This window comes from Hyla sarda, chromosome 7 (genome assembly GCF_029499605.1).
Source record: "Hyla sarda isolate aHylSar1 chromosome 7, aHylSar1.hap1, whole genome shotgun sequence".
Lineage (NCBI taxonomy): Eukaryota > Metazoa > Chordata > Amphibia > Anura > Hylidae > Hyla > Hyla sarda.
In genome coordinates, this window is record NC_079195.1 from 3,174,653 (window position 1) to 3,199,956 (window position 25,304).

Sequence of the window (25,304 nt, forward strand, 5' to 3'; positions counted from 1 at the left end):
TCTCCGGTCATGTCCTGTATTATCCCTAGAGATAAGAGTGAGGTCATGTGACCATATCCCACAATCCCTCAACTCTCCGGTCATGTCCTGTATTATCACTAGAGATAAGAGGTCATGTGACCATTTCCCACAATCCCTCACCTCTCCGGTCATGTCCTGTATTATCCCTAGAGATAAGAGGTCATGTGACCATTTCCCACAATCCCTCACCTCTCCGGTCATGTCCTGTATTATCCCTAGAGATAAGAGGTCATGTGACCATTTCCCACAATCCCTCACCTCTCCGGTCATGTCCTGTATTATCCCTAGAGATAAGAGTGAGGTCATGTGACCATTTCCCACAATCCCTCACCTCTCCGGTCATGTCCTGTATTATCCCTAGAGATAAGAGTGAGGTCATGTGACCATTTCCCACAATCCCTCACCTCTCCGGTCATGTCCTGTATTATCCATAGAGATAAGAGGTCATGTGACCATTTCCCACAATCCCTCACCTCTCCGGTCATGTCCTGTATTATCCCTAGAGATAAGAGGTCATGTGACCATTTCCCACAATCCCTCACCTCTCCGGTCATGTCCTGTATTATCCCTAGAGATAAGAGGTCATGTGACCATTTCCCACAATCCCTCACCTCTCCGGTCATGTCCTGTATTATTCCTAGAGATAAGAGTGAGGTCATGTGACCATTTCCCACAATCCCTCACCTCTCCGGTCATGTCCTGTATTATCACTAGAGATAAGAGGTCATGTGACCATTTCCCACAATCCCTCACCTCTCCGGTCATGTCCTGTATTATCCCTAGAGATAAGAGGTCATGTGACCATTTCCCACAATCCCTCACCTCTCCGGTCATGTCCTGTATTATCCCTAGAGATAAGAGGTCATGTGACCATTTCCCACAATCCCTCACCTCTCCGGTCATGTCCTGTATTATCCCTAGAGATAAGAGGTCATGTGACCATTTCCCACAATCCCTCACCTCTCCGGTCATGTCCTGTATAATCCCTAGAGATAAGAGTGAGGTCATGTGACCATTTCCCACAATCCCTCACCTCTCCAGTCATGTCCTGTATTATCCCTAGAGATAAGAGGTCATGTGACCATTTCCCACAATCCCTCACCTCTCCGGTCATGTCCTGTATTATCCCTAGAGATAAGAGTGAGGTCATGTGACCATTTCCCACAATCCCTCACCTCTCCGGTCATGTCCTGTATTATCCCTAGAGATAAGAGTGAGGTCATGTGACCATTTCCCACAATTCCTCACCTCTCCGGTCATGTCCTGTATTATTCCTAGAGATAAGAGTGATGTCATGTGACCATTTCCCACAATCCCTCACCTCTCCGGTCATGTCCTGTATTATTCCTAGAGATAAGAGGTCATGTGACCATTTCCCACAATCCCTCACCTCTCCGGTCATGTCCTGTATTATCCCTAGAGATAAGAGTGAGGTCATGTGACCATTTCCCACAATCCCTCACCTCTCCGGTCATGTCCTGTATTATCCCTAGAGATAAGAGGTCATGTGACCATTTCCCACAATCCCTCACCTCTCCGGTCATGTCCTGTATTATTCCTAGAGATAAGAGTGAGGTCATGTGACCATTTCCCACAATCCCTCACCTCTCCGGTCATGTCCTGTATTATCCCTAGAGATAAGAGTGAGGTCATGTGACCATTTCCCACAATCCCTCACCTCTCCTGTCATGTCCTGTATTATCCCTAGAGATAAGAGGTCATGTGACCATTTCCCACAATCCCTCACCTCTCCGGTCATGTCCTGTATTATCCCTAGAGATAAGAGGTCATGTGACCATTTCCCACAATCCCTCACCTCTCCGGTCATGTCCTGTATTATTCCTAGAGATAAGAGGTCATGTGACCATTTCCCACAATCCCTCACCTCTCCGGTCATGTCCTGTATTATCCCTAGAGATAAGAGTGAGGTCATGTGACCATTTCCCACAATCCCTCACCTCTCCGGTCATGTCCTGTATTATCCCTAGAGATAAGAGGTCATGTGACCATTTCCCACAATCCCTCACCTCTCTGGTCATGTCCTGTATTATCCCTAGAGATAAGAGGTCATGTGACCATTTCCCACAATCCCTCACCTCTCCGGTCATGTCCTGTATTATCCCTAGAGATAAGAGTGAGGTCATGTGACCATTTCCCACAATCCCTCACCTCTCCGGTCATGTCCTGTATTATCCCTAGAGATAAGAGTGAGGTCATGTGACCATTTCCCACAATCCCTCACCTCTCTGGTCATGTCCTGTATTATTCTTAGAGATAAGAGGTCATGTGACCATTTCCCACAATCCCTCACTCTCCGGTCATGTCCTGTATTATCCCTAGAGATAAGAGTGAGGTCATGTGACCATTTCCCACAATCCCTCACCTCTCCGGTCATGTCCTGTATTATCCCTAGAGATAAGAGGTCATGTGACCATTTCCCACAATCCCTCACCTCTCCGGTCATGTCCTGTATTATCCCTAGAGATAAGAGTGAGGTCATGTGACCATTTCCCACAATCCCTCACCTCTCCGGTCATGTCCTGTATTATTATCCCTAGAGATAAGAGGTCATGTGACCATTTCCCACAATCCCTCACCTCTCCGGTCATGTCCTGTATTATTCCTAGAGATAAGAGGTCATGTGACCATTTCCCACAATCCCTCACCTCTCCGGTCATGTCCTGTATTATCCCTAGAGATAAGAGGTCATGTGACCATTTCCCACAATCCCTCACCTCTCCGGTCATGTCCTGTATTATTCCTAGAGATAAGAGGTCATGTGACCATTTCCCACAATCCCTCACCTCTCCGGTCATGTCCTGTATTATCCCTAGAGATAAGAGGTCATGTGACCATTTCCCACAATCCCTCACCTCTCCGGTCATGTCCTGTATTATTCCTAGAGATGAGGTCATGTGACCATTTCCCACAATCCCTCACCTCTCCGGTCATGTCCTGTATTATTATCCCTAGAGATAAGAGTGAGGTCATGTGACCATTTCCCACAATCCCTCACCTCTCCGGTCATGTCCTGTATTATCCCTAGAGATAAGAGTGAGGTCATGTGACCATTTCCCACAATCCCTCACTTCTCCGGTCATGTCCTGTATTATCCCTAGAGATAAGAGTGAGGTCATGTGACCATTTCCCACAATCCCTCACCTCTCTGGTCATGTCCTGTATTATCCCTAGAGATAAGAGGTCATTTAACCATTTCCCACAATCCCTCACCTCTCCGGTCATGTCCTGTATTATCCCTAGAGATAAGAGGTCATGTGACCATTTCCCACAATCCCTCACCTCTCCGGTCATGTCCTGTATTATCCCTAGAGATAAGAGGTCATGTGACCATTTCCCACAATCCCTCACCTCTCCGGTCATGTCCTGTATTATCCCTAGAGATAAGAGGTCATGTGACCATTTCCCACAATCCCTCACCTCTCCGGTCATGTCCTGTATTATTATCCCTAGAGATAAGAGGTCATGTGACCATTTCCCACAATCCCTCACCTCTCCGGTCATGTCCTGTATTATCCCTAGAGATAAGAGTGATGTCATGTGACCATTTCCCACAATCCCTCACCTCTCCGGTCATGTCCTGTATTATCCCTAGAGATAAGAGTGAGGTCATGTGACCATTTCCCACAATCCCTCACCTCTCCGGTCATGTTCTGTATTATCCCTAGAGATAAGAGTGAGGTCATGTGACCATTTCCCACAATCCCTCACTCTCCGGTCATGTCCTGTATTATCCCTAGAGAAAAGAGTGAGGTCATGTGACCATTTCCCACAATCCCTCACCTCTCCGGTCATGTCCTGTATTATCACTAGAGATAAGAGGTCATGTGACCATTTCCCACAATCCTTCACCTCTCCGGTCATGTCCTGTATTATCCCTAGAGATAAGAGTGAGGTCATGTGACCATTTCCCACAATCCCTCACCTCTCCGGTCATGTCCTGTATTGTTATTCCTAGAGATAAGAGGTCATGTGACCATTTCCCACAATCCCTCACCTCTCCGGTCATGTTCTGTATTATCCCTAGAGATAAGAGTGAGGTCATGTGACCATTTCCCACAATCCCTCACCTCTCTGGTCATGTCCTGTATTATTATCCCTAGAGATAAGAGGTCATGTGACCATTTCCCACAATCCCTCACCTCTCCGGTCATGTCCTGTATTATCCCTAGAGATAAGAATGAGGTCATGTGACCATTTCCCACAATCCCTCACCTCTCCGGTCATGTCCTGTATTATCCCTAGAGATAAGAGTGAGGTCATGTGACCATTTCCCACAATCCCTCACCTCTCCGGTCATGTCCTGTATTATTCCTAGAGATAAGAGGTCATGTGACCATTTCCCACAATCCCTCACCTCTCCGGTCATGTCCTGTATTATCCCTAGAGATAGGAGTGAGGTCATGTGACCATTTCCCACAATCCCTCACCTCTCCGGTCATGTCCTGTATTGTTATTCCTAGAGATAAGAGGTCATGTGACCATTTCCCACAATCCCTCACCTCTCCGGTCATGTCCTGTATTATCCCTAGAGATAAGAGTGAGGTCATGTGACCATTTCCCACAATCCCTCACCTCTCCGGTCATGTCCTGTATTATCCCTAGAGATAAGAGGTCATGTGACCATTTCCCACAATCCCTCACCTCTCCGGTCATGTCCTGTATTATTCCTAGAGATAAGAGGTCATGTGACCATTTCCCACAATCCCTCACCTCTCCAGTCATGTCCTGTATTATCCCTAGAGATAAGAGTGAGGTCATGTGACCATTTCCCACAATCCCTCACCTCTCCGGCCAGCAGGTAGACGATCTCCCAGGTGAGGGTTAGGACGCTGTCAGACATCTTGTCTCCACTTTTCTCCATCCTCCGGGTTTGGTTGGGGCGGACACCATTGTCTCTCGCCTGTGAAAATACTTTATTCGTTTACTGCAGGAACATGGCGGCTACAGAGGAGGAGACGGGATCATTGGTAAATGTATTCAATGACATCATTAGTAATCTATCCTGTGCCTATAGCTCCTATGTACGCTTCTATGTTTCCATGGTAACAGACTACAAACAAGCACTGTGCAGTCAGATCCTCTCGTGGCTCTTCTTTCTTGTCATCCTGTGTAAAGCAGGGTCTGACTACACAAGATCTGTTTTGTAGTCTGTTACCATGGAGACATACATTATGACCCAAAGTATGTGAACCCCCTAGTAAAATCTCTAGCAAGACAGGTCTGCTGAAGACTGGAGAGACCCTGGTTGGGGGAGACACTGATCTATAAAAGTGGTCTCCAAACTGTGTATCTCCAGCTGTTGCAAAACTACAACTCCCAGCATGCTCGGACAGCCAACGGCTGTCCGGGCATGCTGGGAGTTGTAGTTTTGCAACAGCTGGACATCCACAGTTTGAAGACCGTTGAACTAGGGAAGCGGGCAGGTTGTTAGGGCATGCTGGGAGTTGTAGTTTGACAACAGCAGGATGGGGGCCCTGACTTCAAGCCGTGCTCCCCATCATCCAACCTGCAGCTCTCTTTGGCCCTGGAGACGGTTACATACAGTTAAAAAGACAAAATAATGTCCATTAAGCTCCACCCATGAGGAACTGAAAGCTCCACCCCACAAGGAACTGGGAACGCCCCCCCCCCGAACCGGAAATAGAGCGTGCTGTATATACTACAGACATATTACAAGGCTTCATGACAGATACCACGAGCAGGGGCTTCCATACATACATTGTAGGGTCCCTATCCACCTCACAGGAAGCCGCCATTACTTCTCCCCGGAAGTAAAACACGGTTTCCCGGTTATATTTGTTTCTGCTTTTCTTTGAAAAGTATGACCATGACAAAATGGCGTCCGAACACACACTGGAGACTACAAGAAAATGGCCGACTCCCTCAGTGCTGGAGCATGCGCGTTAGGCGTTGATGTTGGATAGCGGCCATTTTGGGGTATGTCAGAGCCCGCATTGCGCTATATTTGGGAGGGATCCGGTGATGAGGAGCTGCCGCGGAGTATGACGGGTGACTGGCGGCCGTACCGTGTGCTCGGAGTAAGTACCGGGCACTTACAGTCATTTGTCCTGTCATTACCTCCTCTGGCCACTAAGTGGCGGGGTTGAGCTGAAGCTGCTCGGCGCTTCCTTCTGCAGTAAGGTCACGTGATGTGTTGCTATGGGTATAAATACTGGACCGTTATGCATCAATGCGCCTGACCAAAACTGGTCGGATGTTGTCCATAGCAACCTGCTTCACATAGCAACCAATCACAGCTCAGCTTTACATAACAACCAATCACAGCTCAGCTTTTCCATAGCAACCAATCACACTCAAGTCTCCTATGGCGACAAAGCCCAGCCCAGTTTTTCCATAGTAACCAGTCATAGCTCAGCTTTCATCGAACCAATCAGCTGAGTTTTTACATAGCAACGATAGCTCAGTTTTCCCATAGCAACCGTTCTCAGCTCAGGTCCCATAGCAATTGTTGCTATGGGCAAAACCTGACTGTTTCACGCAGACCGACAAATCTAGGTCACCACTTAGAGAACATCACTCCCATCATGGTGGGGCTGACTACATGTGACTGGGCTGTGCACCCCCCCCCCCCCTGCTCACTGTTGTCATGGGAACCACCATTGTTTGGCAAATCCCTCCACGAGAGTCTGCGCCGCGTCGCAACGTGAAATCTGCTTTAGGAAGTCCAGCATTTGTGCTGCCGCACCATTGTGCCTCCTCCTTTGCAAAACTACAACTCCCAGCATGCCCGGGTCCGGGCATGCTGGGAGTTGTAGTTTTGCCACGTGTAGAGGCTCTCTGTTTGGAAAACACTGATGTTATCAATAATGAATGCATCCAATGGGTAACGTGTAATGGATGCTGCAATTCCCAACAGCAGGGTGTAAGGTCGGGTTCACACACAGTATTTGGCTGTCCGAGCATGCTGGGAGTTTTGCAATGGACAAAAAGGCTACTATAGAAATTTTTTCTCTGTTTTCGGGATCAGCGGTCAGACCCCCCAACCCACCCCACCCCACCGATCATCTACTTATCACCGATCTGTGTCTTCTCTCTCCTCAGTGACCCCTCAAGATGGACGTCCTCCAGATCAAGATCTTCTACAGTGTCTTCAGCTTCAGCCAGGAGATCATCCGCCTGCTGACCGGAGAGGTGACTGCGTTACTTTCTTCTCTAGTGGTTGGACTTTGTGGTCCTCAAACATGTGGACCTCCAGCTGTTGCAGAGCTAGAATTCCCAGTGTGCCTGCACAACCAGTGGCTGTCCATGCTTGCTGGGAGTTGTGGTGTCGCAACGTCTGGAGGTCCACAAGTAGAGCGCTGAAAATGTATTGATGTCTTTCTCCATACACAGGGTTACACCATAGTAAAGAAAACATTGGGGGAGCATGAGACCACCAGCAGCCATCACCATAGGTCAGGAGGATGGAGCAGGGCCCGGGGCCCCAACATGGAGCCTCCTGTACTGATATATGATCAGAACAATATTCAGAAGATCCTGCATCTCGCCCACAAGATGGTGGAGCTGCTGACTGGACAGGTGACACTGCTGGGGCATAGAGACAGTATATATGGATAGTAGATGTATACAGGGAGGCAAGAGATGATGCAGTAATAGAGGTGTCTGGTGATGATTAGAGAGGTGACACTGCTGGGACATTATACAGTAATGGAGGGGTCTGGTGATGATTAGAGAGGTGACACTGCTGGGACATTATACAGTAATGGAGGGGTCTGGTGATGACTGGAGAGGTGACACTGCTGGGACATTATACAGTAATGGAGGGGTCTGGTGATGACTGGAGAGGTGACACTGCTGGACATTATACAGTAATGGAGGGGTCTGGTGATTAGAGAGGTGACACTGCTGGGACATTATACAGTAATGGAGGGGTCTGGTGATTAGAGAGGTGACACTGCTGGGACATTATACAGTAATGGAGGGGTCCGGTGATTAGAGAGGTGACACTGCTGGGACATTATACAGTAATGGAGGGGTCTGGTGATTAGAGAGGTGACACTGCTGGGACATTATACAGTAATGGAGGGGTCCTGTGATTAGAGAGGTGACACTGCTGGGACATTATACAGTAATGGAGGGGTCTGGTGATTAATAGAGAGGTGACACTGCTGGGACATTATACAGTAATGGAGGGGTCTGGTGATGAATAGAGAGGTGACACTGCTGGACATTATACAGTAATGGAGGAGTCTGGTGATGACTGGAGAGGTGACACTGCTGGGAATTATATAGTAATGGAGGGGTCTGGTGATGACTGGAGAGGTGACACTGCTGGGACATTATACAGTAATGGAGGGGTCTGGTGATGACTGGAGAGGTGACACTGCTGGGACATTATACAGTAATGGAGGGGTCTGGTAATGATTAGAGAGGTGACACTGCTGGGACATTATACAGTAGTGGAGGGGTCTGGTGATGAATAGAGAGGTGACACTGCTGGGACATTATACAGTAATGGAGGGGTCTGGTGATGAATAGAGAGGTGACACTGCTGGGACATTATACAGTAATGGAGGGGTCTGGTGATGATTAGAGAGGTGACACTGCTGGGACATTATACAGTAATGGAGGGGTCTGGTGATGACTGGAGAGGTGACACTGCTGGGAATTATATAGTAATGGAGGGGTCTGGTGATGACTGGAGAGGTGACACTGCTGGGAATTATATAGTAATGGAGGGGTCTGGTGATGACTGGAGAGGTGACACTGCTGGGACATTATATAGTAATGGAGGGGTCTGGTGATGACTGGAGAGGTGACACTGCTGGGGCATTATACAGTAATGGAGGGGTCTGGTGATGACTGGAGAGGTGACACTGCTGGGAATTATATAGTAATGGAGGGGTCTGATGACTGGAGAGGTGACACTGCTGGGACATTATATAGTAATGGAGGGGTCTGGTGATGATTAGAGAGGTGACACTGCTAGGACATTATACAGTAATGGAGGGGTCTGGTGATGATTAGAGAGGTGACACTGCTGGGACATTATACAGTAATGGAGGTGTCTGGTGATGACTGGAGAGGTGACACTGCTGGGACATTATACAGTAATGGAGGGGTCTGGTGATGATTAGAGAGGTGACACTGCTGGGACATTATACATTAATGGAGGGGTCTGGTGATGACTGGAGAGGTGACACTGCTGGACGTTATACAGTAATGGAGGGGTCTGGTGATGACTGGAGAGGTGACACTGCTGGGACATTATACAGTAATGGAGGGGTCTGGTGATGATTGGAGAGGTGACACTGCTGGGACATTATACAGTAATGGAGGGTTCTGGTGATGAATAGAGAGGTGACACTGCTGGGACATTATACAGTAATGGAGGGGTCTGGTGATGACTGGAGAGGTGACACTGCTGGGACATTATACAGTAATGGAGGGGTCTGGTGATGATTAGAGAGGTGACCCTGCTGGGACATTATACAGTAATGGAGGGGTCTGGTGATGATTAGAGAGGTGACTTCTGGGACATTATACAGTAATGGAGGGGTCTGGTGATGACTGGAGAGGTGACACTGCTGGGACATTACACAGTAATGGAGGGGTCTGGTGATGAATAGAGAGGTGACACTGCTGGGACATTATACAGTAATGGAGGGGTCTGGTGATGATTGGAGAGGTGACACTGCTGGGACATTATACAGTAATGGAGGGGTCTGGTGATGAATAGAGAGGTGACACTGCTGGGACATTATACAGTAATGGAGGGGTCTGGTGATGATTAGAGAGGTGACCCTGCTGGGACATTATACAGTAATGGAGGGGTCTGGTGATGATTAGAGAGGTGACTTCTGGGACATTATACAGTAATGGAGGGGTCTGGTGATGACTGGAGAGGTGACACTGCTGGGACATTACACAGTAATGGAGGGGTCTGGTGATGAATAGAGAGGTGACACTGCTGGGACATTATACAGTAATGGAGGGGTCTGGTGATGACTGGAGAGGTGACACTGCTGGGACATTATACAGTAATGGAGGGGTCTGGTGATGACTGGAGAGGTGACACTGCTGGGACATTATACAGTAATGGAGGGGTCTGGTGATGACTGGAGAGGTGACACTGCTGGGACATTATACAGTAATGGAGGGGTCTGGTGATGACTGGAGAGGTGACACTGCTGGGACATTATACAGTAATGGAGGGGTCTGGTGATGATTAGAGAGGTGACACTGCTGGGACATTATACAGTAATGGAGGGGTCTGGTGATGATTGAGAGGTGACACTGATGGGACATTATATAGTAATGGAGGGGTCTGGTGATGACTGGAGAGGTGACACTGCTGGGACATTATACAGTAATGGAGGGGTCTGGTGATGACTGGAGAGGTGACACTGCTGGGACATTATACAGTAATGGAGGGGTCTGGTGATGACTGGAGAGGTGACACTGCTGGGACATTATACAGTAATGGAGGGGTCTGGTGATGACTGGAGAGGTGACACTGCTGGGACATTATACAGTAATGGAGGGGTCTGGTGATGACTGGAGAGGTGACACTGCTGGGACATTATACAGTAATGGAGGGGTCTGGTGATGACTGGAGAGGTGACACTGCTGGGACATTATACAGTAATGGAGGGGTCTGGTGATGACTGGAGAGGTGACACTGCTGGGACATTATATAGTAATGGAGGGGTCTGGTGATGATTGGAGAGGTGACACTGCTGGGACATTATACAGTAATGGAGGGGTCTGGTGATGATTAGAGAGGTGACCCTGCTGGGACATTATACAGTAATGGAGGGGTCTGGTGATGATTAGAGAGGTGACACTGCTGGGACATTATACAGTAATGGAGGGGTCTGGTGATGACTGGAGAGGTGACACTGCTGGGACATTACACAGTAATGGAGGGGTCTGGTGATGACTGGAGAGGTGACACTGCTGGGACATTACACAGTAATGGAGGGGTCTGGTGATGAATAGAGAGGTGACACTGCTGGGACATTATACAGTAATGTAGGGGTCGGGTGATGACTGGAGAGGTGACACTGCTGGGACATTATACAGTAATGGAGGGGTCTGGTGATGACTGGAGAGGTGACACTGCTGGGACATTATACAGTAATGGAGGGGTCTGGTGATGACTGGAGAGGTGACACTGCTGGGACATTATACAGTAATGGAGGGGTCTGGTGATGACTGGAGAGGTGACACTGCTGGGACATTATACAGTAATGGAGGGGTCTGGTGATGATTAGAGAGGTGACACTGCTGGGACATTATACAGTAATGGAGGGGTCTGGTGATGATTGAGAGGTGACACTGATGGGACATTATATAGTAATGGAGGGGTCTGGTGATGACTGGAGAGGTGACACTGCTGGGACATTATACAGTAATGGAGGGGTCAGGTGATGATTAGAGAGGTGACCCTGCTGGGACATTATACAGTAATGGAGGGGTCTGGTGATGACTGGAGAGGTGACACTGCTGGGACATTATACAGTAATGGAGGGGTCTGGTGATGACTGGAGAGGTGACACTGCTGGGACATTATACAGTAATGGAGGGGTCTGGTGATGATTAGAGAGGTGACACTGCTGGACATTATACAGTAATGGAGGGGTCTGGTGATGACTGGAGAGGTGACACTGCTGGACATTATACAGTAATGGAGGGGTCTGGTGATGATTAGAGAGGTGACACTGCTGGGACATTATACAGTAATGGAGGGGTCTGGTGATGATTGAGAGGTGACACTGATGGGACATTATATAGTAATGGAGGGGTCTGGTGATGACTGGAGAGGTGACACTGCTGGGACATTATACAGTAATGGAGGGGTCTGGGGATGACTGGAGAGGTGACACTGCTGGGACATTATACAGTAATGGAGGCGTCTGGTGATGACTGGAGAGGTGACACTGCTGGGACATTATACAGTAATGGAGGGGTCTGGTGATGACTGGAGAGGTGACACTGCTGGGACATTATACAGTAATGGAGGGGTCTGGTGATGACTAGAGAGGTGACACTGCTGGGACATTATACAGTAATGGAGGGGTCTGGTGATGACTGGAGAGGTGACACTGCTGGGACATTATACAGTAATGGAGGGGTCTGGTGATGACTGGAGAGGTGACACTGCTGGGACATTATACAGTAATGGAGCGGTCTGGTGATGATTAGAGAGGTGACACTGCTGGGACATTATACAGTAATGGAGGGGTCTGGTGATGATTAGAGAGGTGACACTGCTGGGACATTATACAGTAATGGAGGGGTCTGGTGATGATTAGAGAGGTGACACTGCTGGGACATTATACAGTAATGGAGGGGTCTGGTGATGACGGTATCATTGTGTGTCAGGTTCCTATAAGGTGTCAGGATGTGGCGGTCTATTTCTCCATGGAGGAGTGGGAGTATGTAGAAGGACACAAGGATCTGTACCAGGACATTATGGTGGACCCCCGGCCCCGCACATCACCTGGTAAGTATCATTGAATGGTGCATTATTGGGGTCACCCAGATCCCCATCATTTGATCATTTGCGTCCTACAGATGAAGTATTGGAGATGTGTGTATCTAGTAGAAGGAAGAAATGATCTACTGAGGACTGTTCTACCCAAAGAGCAAGTCATACCTAAACACACACAACACACATATATACACTGCACACATATATACACTGCACACATATATACACTGCACACATATATACACTGCACACATATATACACTGCACACATATATACACTGCACACATATATACACTGCACACATATATACACTGCACACATATATACACTGCACACATATATACACTGCACACATATATACACTGCACACATATATACACTGCACACATATATACACTGCACGCATATACACTGCACACATATATACACTACACATATGACCATATTCATAGACTACACACATATATACACTGCACACATATATACACTACACACATATATACACTGCACACATATATACACTGCACACATATATACACTGCACACATATATACACTGCACACATATATACACTGCACACATATATACACTACACATATGACCATATTCATAGACTACACACATATATACACTGCACACATATATACACTACACATATGACCATATTCATAGACTACACACATATATACACTACACACATATATACACTACACATATGACCATATTCATAGACTACACACATATATACACTACACACATATATACACTGCACACATATGATCATATTCATAGACTACACACATATATACACTGCACACATATATACACTACACATATATACACTGCACACATATACACTGCACACATATGATCATATTCATAGACTACACACATATATACACTGCACACATATATACACTACACATATATACACTACACATATATACACTGCACACATATGATCATATTCATAGACTACACACATATATACACTGCACACATATATACACTACACATATATACACTACACATATATACACTGCACACATATGATCATATTCATAGACTACACACATATATACACTGCACACATATATACACTACACATATATACACTACACATATATACACTGCACACATATATACACTGCACATATGACCATATTCATAGACTACACACACATATACACTGCACACATATATACACTGCACACATATATACACTGCACACATATATACACTGCACACATATATACACTACACACATATACACTACACATATATACACTGCACACATATGATCATATTCATAGACTACACACATATATACACTACACATATATACACTACACATATATACACTGCACACATATATACACTGCACATATGACCATATTCATAGACTACACACACATATACACTGCACACATATATACACTGCACACATATATACACTACACACATATATACACTGCACACATATGATCATATTCATAGACTACACACATATATACACTACACATATATACACTACACATATATACACTGCACACATATATACACTGCACATATGACCATATTCATAGACTACACACATATATACACTGCACACATATATACACTACACATATGATCATATTCATAGACTACACACATATATACACTACACACATATATACACTGCACACATATATACACTACACGCATATACACTGCACACATATATACACTACACATATGATCATATTCATAGACTACACACATATATACACTGCACACATATATACACCACACATATGACCATATTCATAGACTACACACATATATACACTGCACACATATATACACTACACATATGACCATATTCATAGACTACACACATATATACACTACACACATATATACACTACACATATATACACTGCACACATATGATCATATTCATAGACTACACACATATATACACTGCACACATATATACACTACACATATATACACTACACATATATACACTGCACACATATGATCATATTCATAGACTACACACATATATACACTGCACACATATATACACTACACATATATACACTGCACACATATATACACTGCACATATGACCATATTCATAGACTACACACACATATACACTGCACACATATATACACTGCACACATATATACACTACACACATATACACTACACATATATACACTGCACACATATATACACTGCACACATATATACACTACACGCATATACACTGCACACATATATACACTACACATATGACCATATTCATAGACTACACACATATATACGCTACACACATATATACACTGCACACATATGATCATATTCATAGACTACACACATATATACACTGCACACATATATACACTACACATATATACACTACACATATATACACTGCACACATATATACACTGCACATATGACCATATTCATAGACTACACACATATATACACTGCACACATATATACACTACACATATATACACTACACATATATACACTGCACACATATATACACTACTCACATATATACACTGCACACATATATACACTGCACATATGACCATATTCATAGACTACACACACACATATACACTGCACACATATATACACTGCACACATATATACACTACACACATATACACTACACATATATACACTGCACACATATGATCATATTCATAGACTACACACATATATACACTACACATATATACACTGCACACATATATACACTGCACATATGACCATATTCATAGACTACACACATATATACACTGCACACATATGATCATATTCATAGACTACACACATATATACACTGCACACATATATACACTACACATATATACACTACACATATATACACTGCACACATATATACACTACACATATATACACTACACATATATACACTGCACACATATATACACTGCACATATGACCATATTCATAGACTACACACATATATACACTGCACACATATATACACTACACATATGATCATATTCATAGACTACACACATATATACACTACACACATATATACACTACACATATGACCATATTCATAGACTACACACATATATACACTACACACATATATACACTGCACACATATGATCATATTCATAGACTACACACATATATACACTGCACACATATATACACTACACATATGACCATATTCATAGACTACACACATATATACACTAATCACATATATACACTGCACACATATGATCATATTCATAGACTACACACATATATACACTGCACACATATATACACTACACATATATACACTACACATATATACACTGCACACATATGATCATATTCATAGACTACACACATATATACACTGCACACATATATACACTACACATATATACACTACACATATATACACTGCACACATATGATCATATTCATAGACTACACACATATATACACTGCACACATATATACACTACACATATATACACTACACATATATACACTGCACACATATATACACTGCACATATGACCATATTCATAGACTACACACACATATACACTGCACACATATATACACTGCACACATATATACACTGCACACATATATACACTGCACACATATATACACTACACACATATACACTACACATATATACACTGCACACATATATACACTGCACATATGACCATATTCATAGACTACACACACATATACACTGCACACATATATACACTGCACACATATATACACTGCACACATATATACACTGCACACATATATACACTGCACACATATGATCATATTCATAGACTACACACATATATACACTACACATATATACACTACACATATATACACTGCACACATATATACACTGCACATATGACCATATTCATAGACTACACACATATATACACTGCACACATATATACACTACACATATGATCATATTCATAGACTACACACATATATACACTGCACACATATATACACTACACATATGACCATATTCATAGACTACACACATATATACACTACACACATATATACACTGCACACATATATACACTGCACACATATGTACACTACACATATGACCATATTCATAGACTGCACACATATATACACTGCACACATATATACACTACACATATGACCATATTCATAGACTACACACATATATACACTGCACACATATATACACTGCACACATATATACACTGCACACATATATACACTACACATATGACCATATTCATAGACTACACACACATACACTGCACACATATATACACTGCACACATATATACACTACACACATATATACACTACACATATATACACTGCACACATATGATCATATTCATAGACTACACACATATATACACTGCACACATATATACACTACACATATATACACTACACATATATACACTGCACACATATGATCATATTCATAGACTACACACATATATACACTGCACACATATATACACTACACATATATACACTACACATATATACACTGCACACATATATACACTGCACATATGACCATATTCATAGACTACACACACATATACACTGCACACATATATACACTGCACACATATATACACTACACACATATACACTACACATATATACACTGCACACATATATACACTGCACACATATATACACTACACGCATATACACTGCACACATATATACACTACACATATGACCATATTCATAGACTACACACATATATACACTACACACATATATACACTGCACACATATGATCATATTCATAGACTACACACATATATACACTGCACACATATATACACTACACATATATACACTGCACACATATATACACTGCACATATGACCATATTCATAGACTACACACATATATACACTGCACACATATATACACTACACATATATACACTACACATATATACACTACACATATATACACTGCACACATATATACACTACTCACATATATACACTGCACACATATATACACTGCACATATGACCATATTCATAGACTACACACACATATACACTGCACACATATATACACTGCACACATATATACACTACACACATATACACTACACATATATACACTGCACACATATGATCATATTCATAGACTACACACATATATACACTACACATATATACACTACACATATATACACTGCACACATATATACACTGCACATATGACCATATTCATAGACTACACACATATATACACTGCACACATATATACACTACACATATATACACTGCACACATATATACACTGCACATATGACCATATTCATAGACTACACACATATATACACTGCACACATATATACACTACACATATATACACTGCACACATATATACACTGCACATATGACCATATTCATAGACTACACACACATATATACACTGCACACATATATACACTGCACACATATATACACTGCACACATATATACACTGCACACATATATACACTGCACACATATATACACTACACATATGATCATATTCATAGACTACACACATATATACACTGCACACATATATACACTACACACATATATACACTGCACACATATGATCATATTCATAGACTACACACATATATACACTGCACACATATATACACTGCACACATATATACACTGCACACATATATACACTGCACACATAACCTTATTCATAGGCTACACACACGACATACAGTACATATACACACCATCAACGTGTACTACACAAATACACAATACACATACCACATACGTGCACTACACCTAGCCATATACCTAGAATACATAATATATACACACTACATACGTGCACTGCACACACACTATACACATACACTACATACATGCACTACACACACACTATACACATATACACACTACATACATGCACTACACACACTATACACATATACACACTACATACATGCACTACACACACTATACATATACACACTACATACAGGCACTACACACAGTATACATATACACTCTACATACATGCACTACACACACACTATACACATATACACACTACATACATGCACTACACACACACTATACATATATACACACTACATACATGCACTACACACACACTATACATATACACACTACATACATGCACTACACACACACTATACACATATACACACTACATACATGCACTACACACACTATACATATACACACTACATACATGCACTACACACACACTATACATATACACTCTACATACATGCACTACACACTATACATATACACACTACATACATGCACTACACACACACTATACACATATACACACTACATACATGCACTACACACACACTATACATATACACTCTACATACATGCACTACACACTATACATATACACACTACATACATGCACTACACACTATACATATACACACTACGTACATGCACTACACACACTATACACATATACAAACTACATACATGCACTACACACACACTATACATATACACACTACATACATGCACTACACACATACTATGCACATATACACACTACATACATGCACTACACACACTATACATATACACACTACATACATGCACTATACACACACTATACATATACACACTACATACATGCACTACACACACACACTATACATATACTCACTACATACATGCACTACACACACACTATACATATACTCACTACATACATGCACTACACACATACTATGCACATATACTCACTACATACATGCACTACACACATTCTATGCACATATACACACTACATACATGCACTACACACACACTATACATATACACACTACATACATGCACTACACACACACTATACATATACACACTACATACATGCACTACACACACACTATACATATACACACTACATACATGCACTACACACATACTATGCACATATACACACTACATACATACATGCACTACACACACACTATACATATACACACTACATACATGCACTACACACACACTACATATACACACTACATACATGCACTACACACACACTATACATATACACACTACATACGTGCACTACACACACACTATACATATACACACTACATACATGCACTACACACACACACTATACATATACACACTACATACATGCACTACACACACACTATACATATACACACTACATACATGCACTACACACACACTATACATATACACACTACATACGTGCACTACACACACACTATACATATACACACTACATACATGCACTACACACACACACTATACATATACACACTACATACATGCACTACACACACACTATACATATACACACTACATACATGCACTACACACACACTATACATATACACACTACATACATGCACTACACACACTATACATATATACACTACATACATGCACTACACACACACTATACATATACACACTACATGCATGCACTACACACACTATACATATACACACTACATGCATGCACTACACACACTATACATATACACACTACATACATGCACTACACACACACTATACATATACACACTACATACATGCACTACACACATTATACATATACACACTACATACATGCACTACACACTATACACACATACACACTACATACATGCACTACACACACACTATACATATATACACACTACATACATGCACTACACACACTATACATATATACACTACATACATGCGCTACACACACACTATACATATATACACTACATACATGCAGTATACACACATACACACTATATACATGCACTACACACACTATGCACATATACACACTACATACATGCACTACACACACACTATACACATATACACACTACATACATGCACTACACACACACTATACATATACACACTACATACATGCACTACACACACACTATACATATACACACTACATGCATGCACTACACACACTATACATATACACACTACATGCATGCACTACACACACTATACATATACACAATACATGCATGCACTACACACACTATAAATATACACACTACATACATGCACTACACACACAGTATACAAATACACACTACATACATGCACTACACACACTATACATATATACACTACATATATGCACTACACACACTACATATACACACTACATACATGCACTACACACACTACATATACACACTACATATATGCGCTACACACACTGCATATATACACACTACATACATGCACTACACACACACTATACATATACACACTACATACATGCACTACACACACACACTATACATATACACACTACATACATGCACTACACACACACACTATATATATACACACTACATACATGCACTACACACACACTATACATATACACACTACATACATGCACTACACACACACTATACATATACACACTACATACATGCACTACACACATACTATGCACATATACACACTACATACATGCACTACACACACAGTATACAAATACACACTACATACATGCACTACACACACTATACATATATACACTACATACATGCACTACACACACTACATATACACACTACATACATGCACTACACACACTACATATACACACTACATATATGCGCTACACACACTATGCATATATACACACTACATACATGCACTACACACACACTATACATATACACACTACATACATGCACTACACACACACACTATACATATACACACTACATACATGCACTACACACACACACTATACATATACACACTACATACATGCACTACACACACACACTATACATATACACACTACATACATGCACTACACACACACACTATACATATACACACTACATACATGCACTACACACACACATTATACATGTACACACTACATACATGCACTACACACACACACACTATACATATACACACTACATACATGCACTACACACACTATACATATACACACTACATACATGCACTACACACACACTATACATATACACACTACATACGTGCACTACACACACACTATACAGACACACACTACATACGTGCACTACACACACACTATACATATACACACTACATACATGCACTACACACATACTATGCACATATACACACTACATACATGCACTGCACACACTATACATATACACACTACATACATGCACTACACACTATACATATACACACTACATACATGCGCTACACACACTATGCACATATACACACTACATACATGCACTACACACACACACACACACTATACATATACTCACTACATACATGCACTACACACACTATACATATACACACTACATACATGCACTACACACACATTATACATATACACACTACATACATGCACTACACACACACTATACACATATACACACTACATACATGCACTACACTCATACTATGCACATATACACACTACATACATGCACTACACACACTATACATATACACACTACATACATGCACTACACACACACTATACACATATACACACTACATACATGCACTACACTCATACTATGCACATATACACACTACATACATGCACTACACACACTATACATATACACACTACATACATGCACTACACACACTATACATATACATACATGCACTACACACACACTATACACATATACACACTACATACATGCACTACACACACTATACACATATACACACTACATACATGCACTACACACACTATACATATACACACTACATACATGCACTACACACACTATACATATACACACTACATACATGCACTACACACACTTTACATATACACACTACATACATGCACTACACACACACTATACACACATACACACTACATACATGCACTACACACACACTATACACACATACACACTACATACATGCACTATACACATATACACACACACTATGCACTACACACACTATACATATACACACTACATACATGCACTATACACACATACACACACACTATGCACTACACACACTACTGGGCTGTGTGCTCCGGACAGCTGTCTGTTGCTTCCATACTATGGGCTCTTGCTCATGGAGATCACTTCATACCCGGTGAGTATCGGCTGCTATTAGCAGACAGCACTTATCCCTAATGACCAACAACAAATTAAAATAGAAATCACTCTAATAAAATAAACATATTTGGCATCGCCGTGTGCAGCTGCTGATTTTTGGTCCCTTCATATATCAGAAAAAAACGATCAATAGTTCTATATAAACCAAAATGGTAACAAACGACAGATCAGAGCGCAACAAATGATCCCTCACACGTCCCTTATACGGACAAATATTCAGAGGTCAGAATAGGGGGATGTGTTGTGTTCTCTATGCCGACACCCGCTAGGTCCTTATGGGGTTTATTTCTGATTTTCTCTAAATATACAGTATGTGACCCTGAGCTCCTAACATGGCGGCACATTCTACCGATATACGATCTTATATATGTTTTTCCCCTTATCTCTCAGATTCGCACCACTCACCGTCCTCTCAGAATAATCATCCTCATATCGTCTCCCACAAAAAGGTGAACAAGGAGCGGGCGCTGAACCTCTGCCTAGAGATCATCTACCTGCTGACCGGAGAGGTGAGGGATTGTGGGAAATGGTCACATGACCTCACTCTTATCTCTAGGGATAATACAGGACATGACCGGAGAGGTGAGGGATTGTGGGAAATGGTCACATGACTTCTTATCTCTAGGGATAATACAGGACATGACCGGAGAGGTGAGGGATTGTGGGAAATGGTCACGTGACCTCTTATCTCTAGGGATAATACAGGACATTACCGGAGAGGTGAGGGATTGTGGGAAATGGTCACATGACCTCTTATCTCTAGGGATAATACAGGACATGACCGGAGAGGTGAGGGATTGTGGGAAATGGTCACATGACCTCTTATCTCTAGGGATAATACAGGACATGACCGGAGAGGTGAGGGATTGTGGGAAATGGTCACATGACCTCTTATCTCTAGGGATAATACAGGACATTACCGGAGAGGTGAGGGATTGTGGGAAATGGTCACATGACCTCTTATCTCTAGGGATAATACAGGACATGACCGGAGAGGTGAGGGATTGTGGGAAATGGTCACATGACCTCACTCTTATCTCTAGGGATAATACAGGACATGACCGGAGAGGTGAGGGATTGTGGGAAATGGTCACATGTCACAGTTGTTGATTTCGTTAGTTATAGGGGTATTTCCGTCTCATACAGCGATGGCTTATCAGTAGGATAGGCCGTGTCTTCATGATTTTCCTCCATTCTCCGGAGCGCTCATGGGGATCTTGAATATATACATAACTGACCTACTACGACCTCCTTCCCCTGCATTATACACAGGAAATAAATCACTTTGCAATAGACTTGTATGTCCAAAAATGTCCTTTGTGCCAATCTCCAGGCAGGTCACATGATCGTCATCTTCGTTTCTTTTGGTTTTCCACTGATGTAGCGTATACTGCATCCAGCATGCATTGCGTTGCACTGTGTCTGTACCTCAGCTCGGACATAAGTATTAATGGGTCATACCTCCATCTTGTTATCGCCCTTAATTTAAGACGATCAAATTACGACCTATTTCTACATAGGTCCGATCTGATGTCACAGGTCAATCCAATGTACGTGACATCAGTGGAAGACGTCAATCACATGACCTCCTGGGAGAGCAGCGGCCGCCAATGAGACATTTTCAGAAATGTACATTTATTGCAGCATGACTTTACTTTCATGGGGGCAGTGAAAGGGAAGGGGGTTGTAAGAATCACACAACAGGGACATGAGGTGAGGGATTCTGGGATTGTACATAATGATTATTGGCTTTGTTTTACCGTACACAGAGCTTTATAGCGGAGAAGAAGACGTCTAGTGAGTGGGTGATACCTGGAAGATGTTCCCATGTGTCAGAAGAATGGAACAGGAGCCAAGACCCCATGATGGATCCTCCATCTCCCTCATGTGAGAGAAACAATGAGCAGACAACCCTGGATCTCATTTGCAAGATGGTGGAGCTGCTAACTAGAGAGGTGACACTGCTGGGACATTATACAGTAATGGAGGGGTTTGGTGATGATTAGAGAGGTGACACTGATGGGTCATTATACAGTAATGGAGGGGTCTGGTGATGACTGGAGAGGTGACACTGCTGGGACATTATACAGTAATGGAGGGGTCTGGGGATGACTGGAGAGGTGACACTGCTGGACATTATACAGTAATGGAGGGGTCTGGTGATGACTGTAGAGGTGACACTGCTGGGACATTATACAGTAATGGAGGGGTCTGGTGATGACTGGAGAGGTGACACTGATGGGTCATTATACAGTAATGGAGGGGTCTGGTGATGACTGGAGAGGTGACACTGCTGGGACATTATACAGTAATGGAGGGGTCTGGTGATGACTGGAGAGGTGACACTGCTGGGACATTATACAGTAATGGAGGGGTCTGGTGATGACTGGAGAGGTGACACTGCTGGGACATTATACAGTAATGGAGGGGTCTGGTGATGACTGGAGAGGTGACACTGCTGGGACATTATACAGTAATGGAGGGGTCTGGTGATGATTAGAGAGGTGACACTGATGGGTCATTATACAGTAATGGAGGGGTCTGGTGATGACTGGAGAGATGACACTGCTGGACATTATACAGTAATGGAGGGGT

The 25,304-nt window shown here is 42.6% G+C and overlaps 2 protein-coding genes across 7 annotated transcripts in view; one reads left to right on the forward strand and one right to left on the reverse strand.

Moving 5' to 3' along the window:
- Positions 1-6,132, reverse strand: part of LOC130281610 (zinc finger protein 850-like) — a 126,145-nt gene extending 120,013 nt beyond the window's left edge. The window contains exons 1-2 of the mRNA XM_056529025.1: positions 6,100-6,132; positions 4,826-4,942 (exon numbers count right to left, since the gene is read on the reverse strand). Coding sequence (XP_056385000.1) covers positions 4,826-4,942; positions 6,100-6,117 — 135 coding nt within the window. The 5' untranslated portion in view covers positions 6,118-6,132. The remainder of the gene's footprint in view (positions 1-4,825; positions 4,943-6,099) is intronic.
- LOC130282607 (zinc finger protein 271-like) overlaps positions 1-25,304 on the forward strand; it is a 330,526-nt gene that overhangs the window by 289,315 nt on the left and 15,907 nt on the right. Inside the window, exons 1-6 of one of the 6 annotated variants that reach the window (XM_056531015.1) lie at positions 4,879-5,009; positions 7,105-7,194; positions 7,396-7,581; positions 12,391-12,511; positions 23,100-23,218; positions 24,479-24,664. In XM_056531015.1, coding sequence (XP_056386990.1) covers positions 7,117-7,194; positions 7,396-7,581; positions 12,391-12,511; positions 23,100-23,218; positions 24,479-24,664 — 690 coding nt within the window. In that variant the 5' untranslated portion in view covers positions 4,879-5,009; positions 7,105-7,116. Of the gene's footprint in view, positions 1-4,878; positions 5,010-5,762; positions 6,081-6,435; positions 6,591-6,911; positions 6,931-7,104; positions 7,195-7,395; positions 7,582-12,390; positions 12,512-23,099; positions 23,219-24,478; positions 24,665-25,304 lie in introns of those variants that run through there. The other 5 variants (XM_056531012.1, XM_056531014.1, XM_056531013.1 and 2 more) reach the window with 5 other exon arrangements.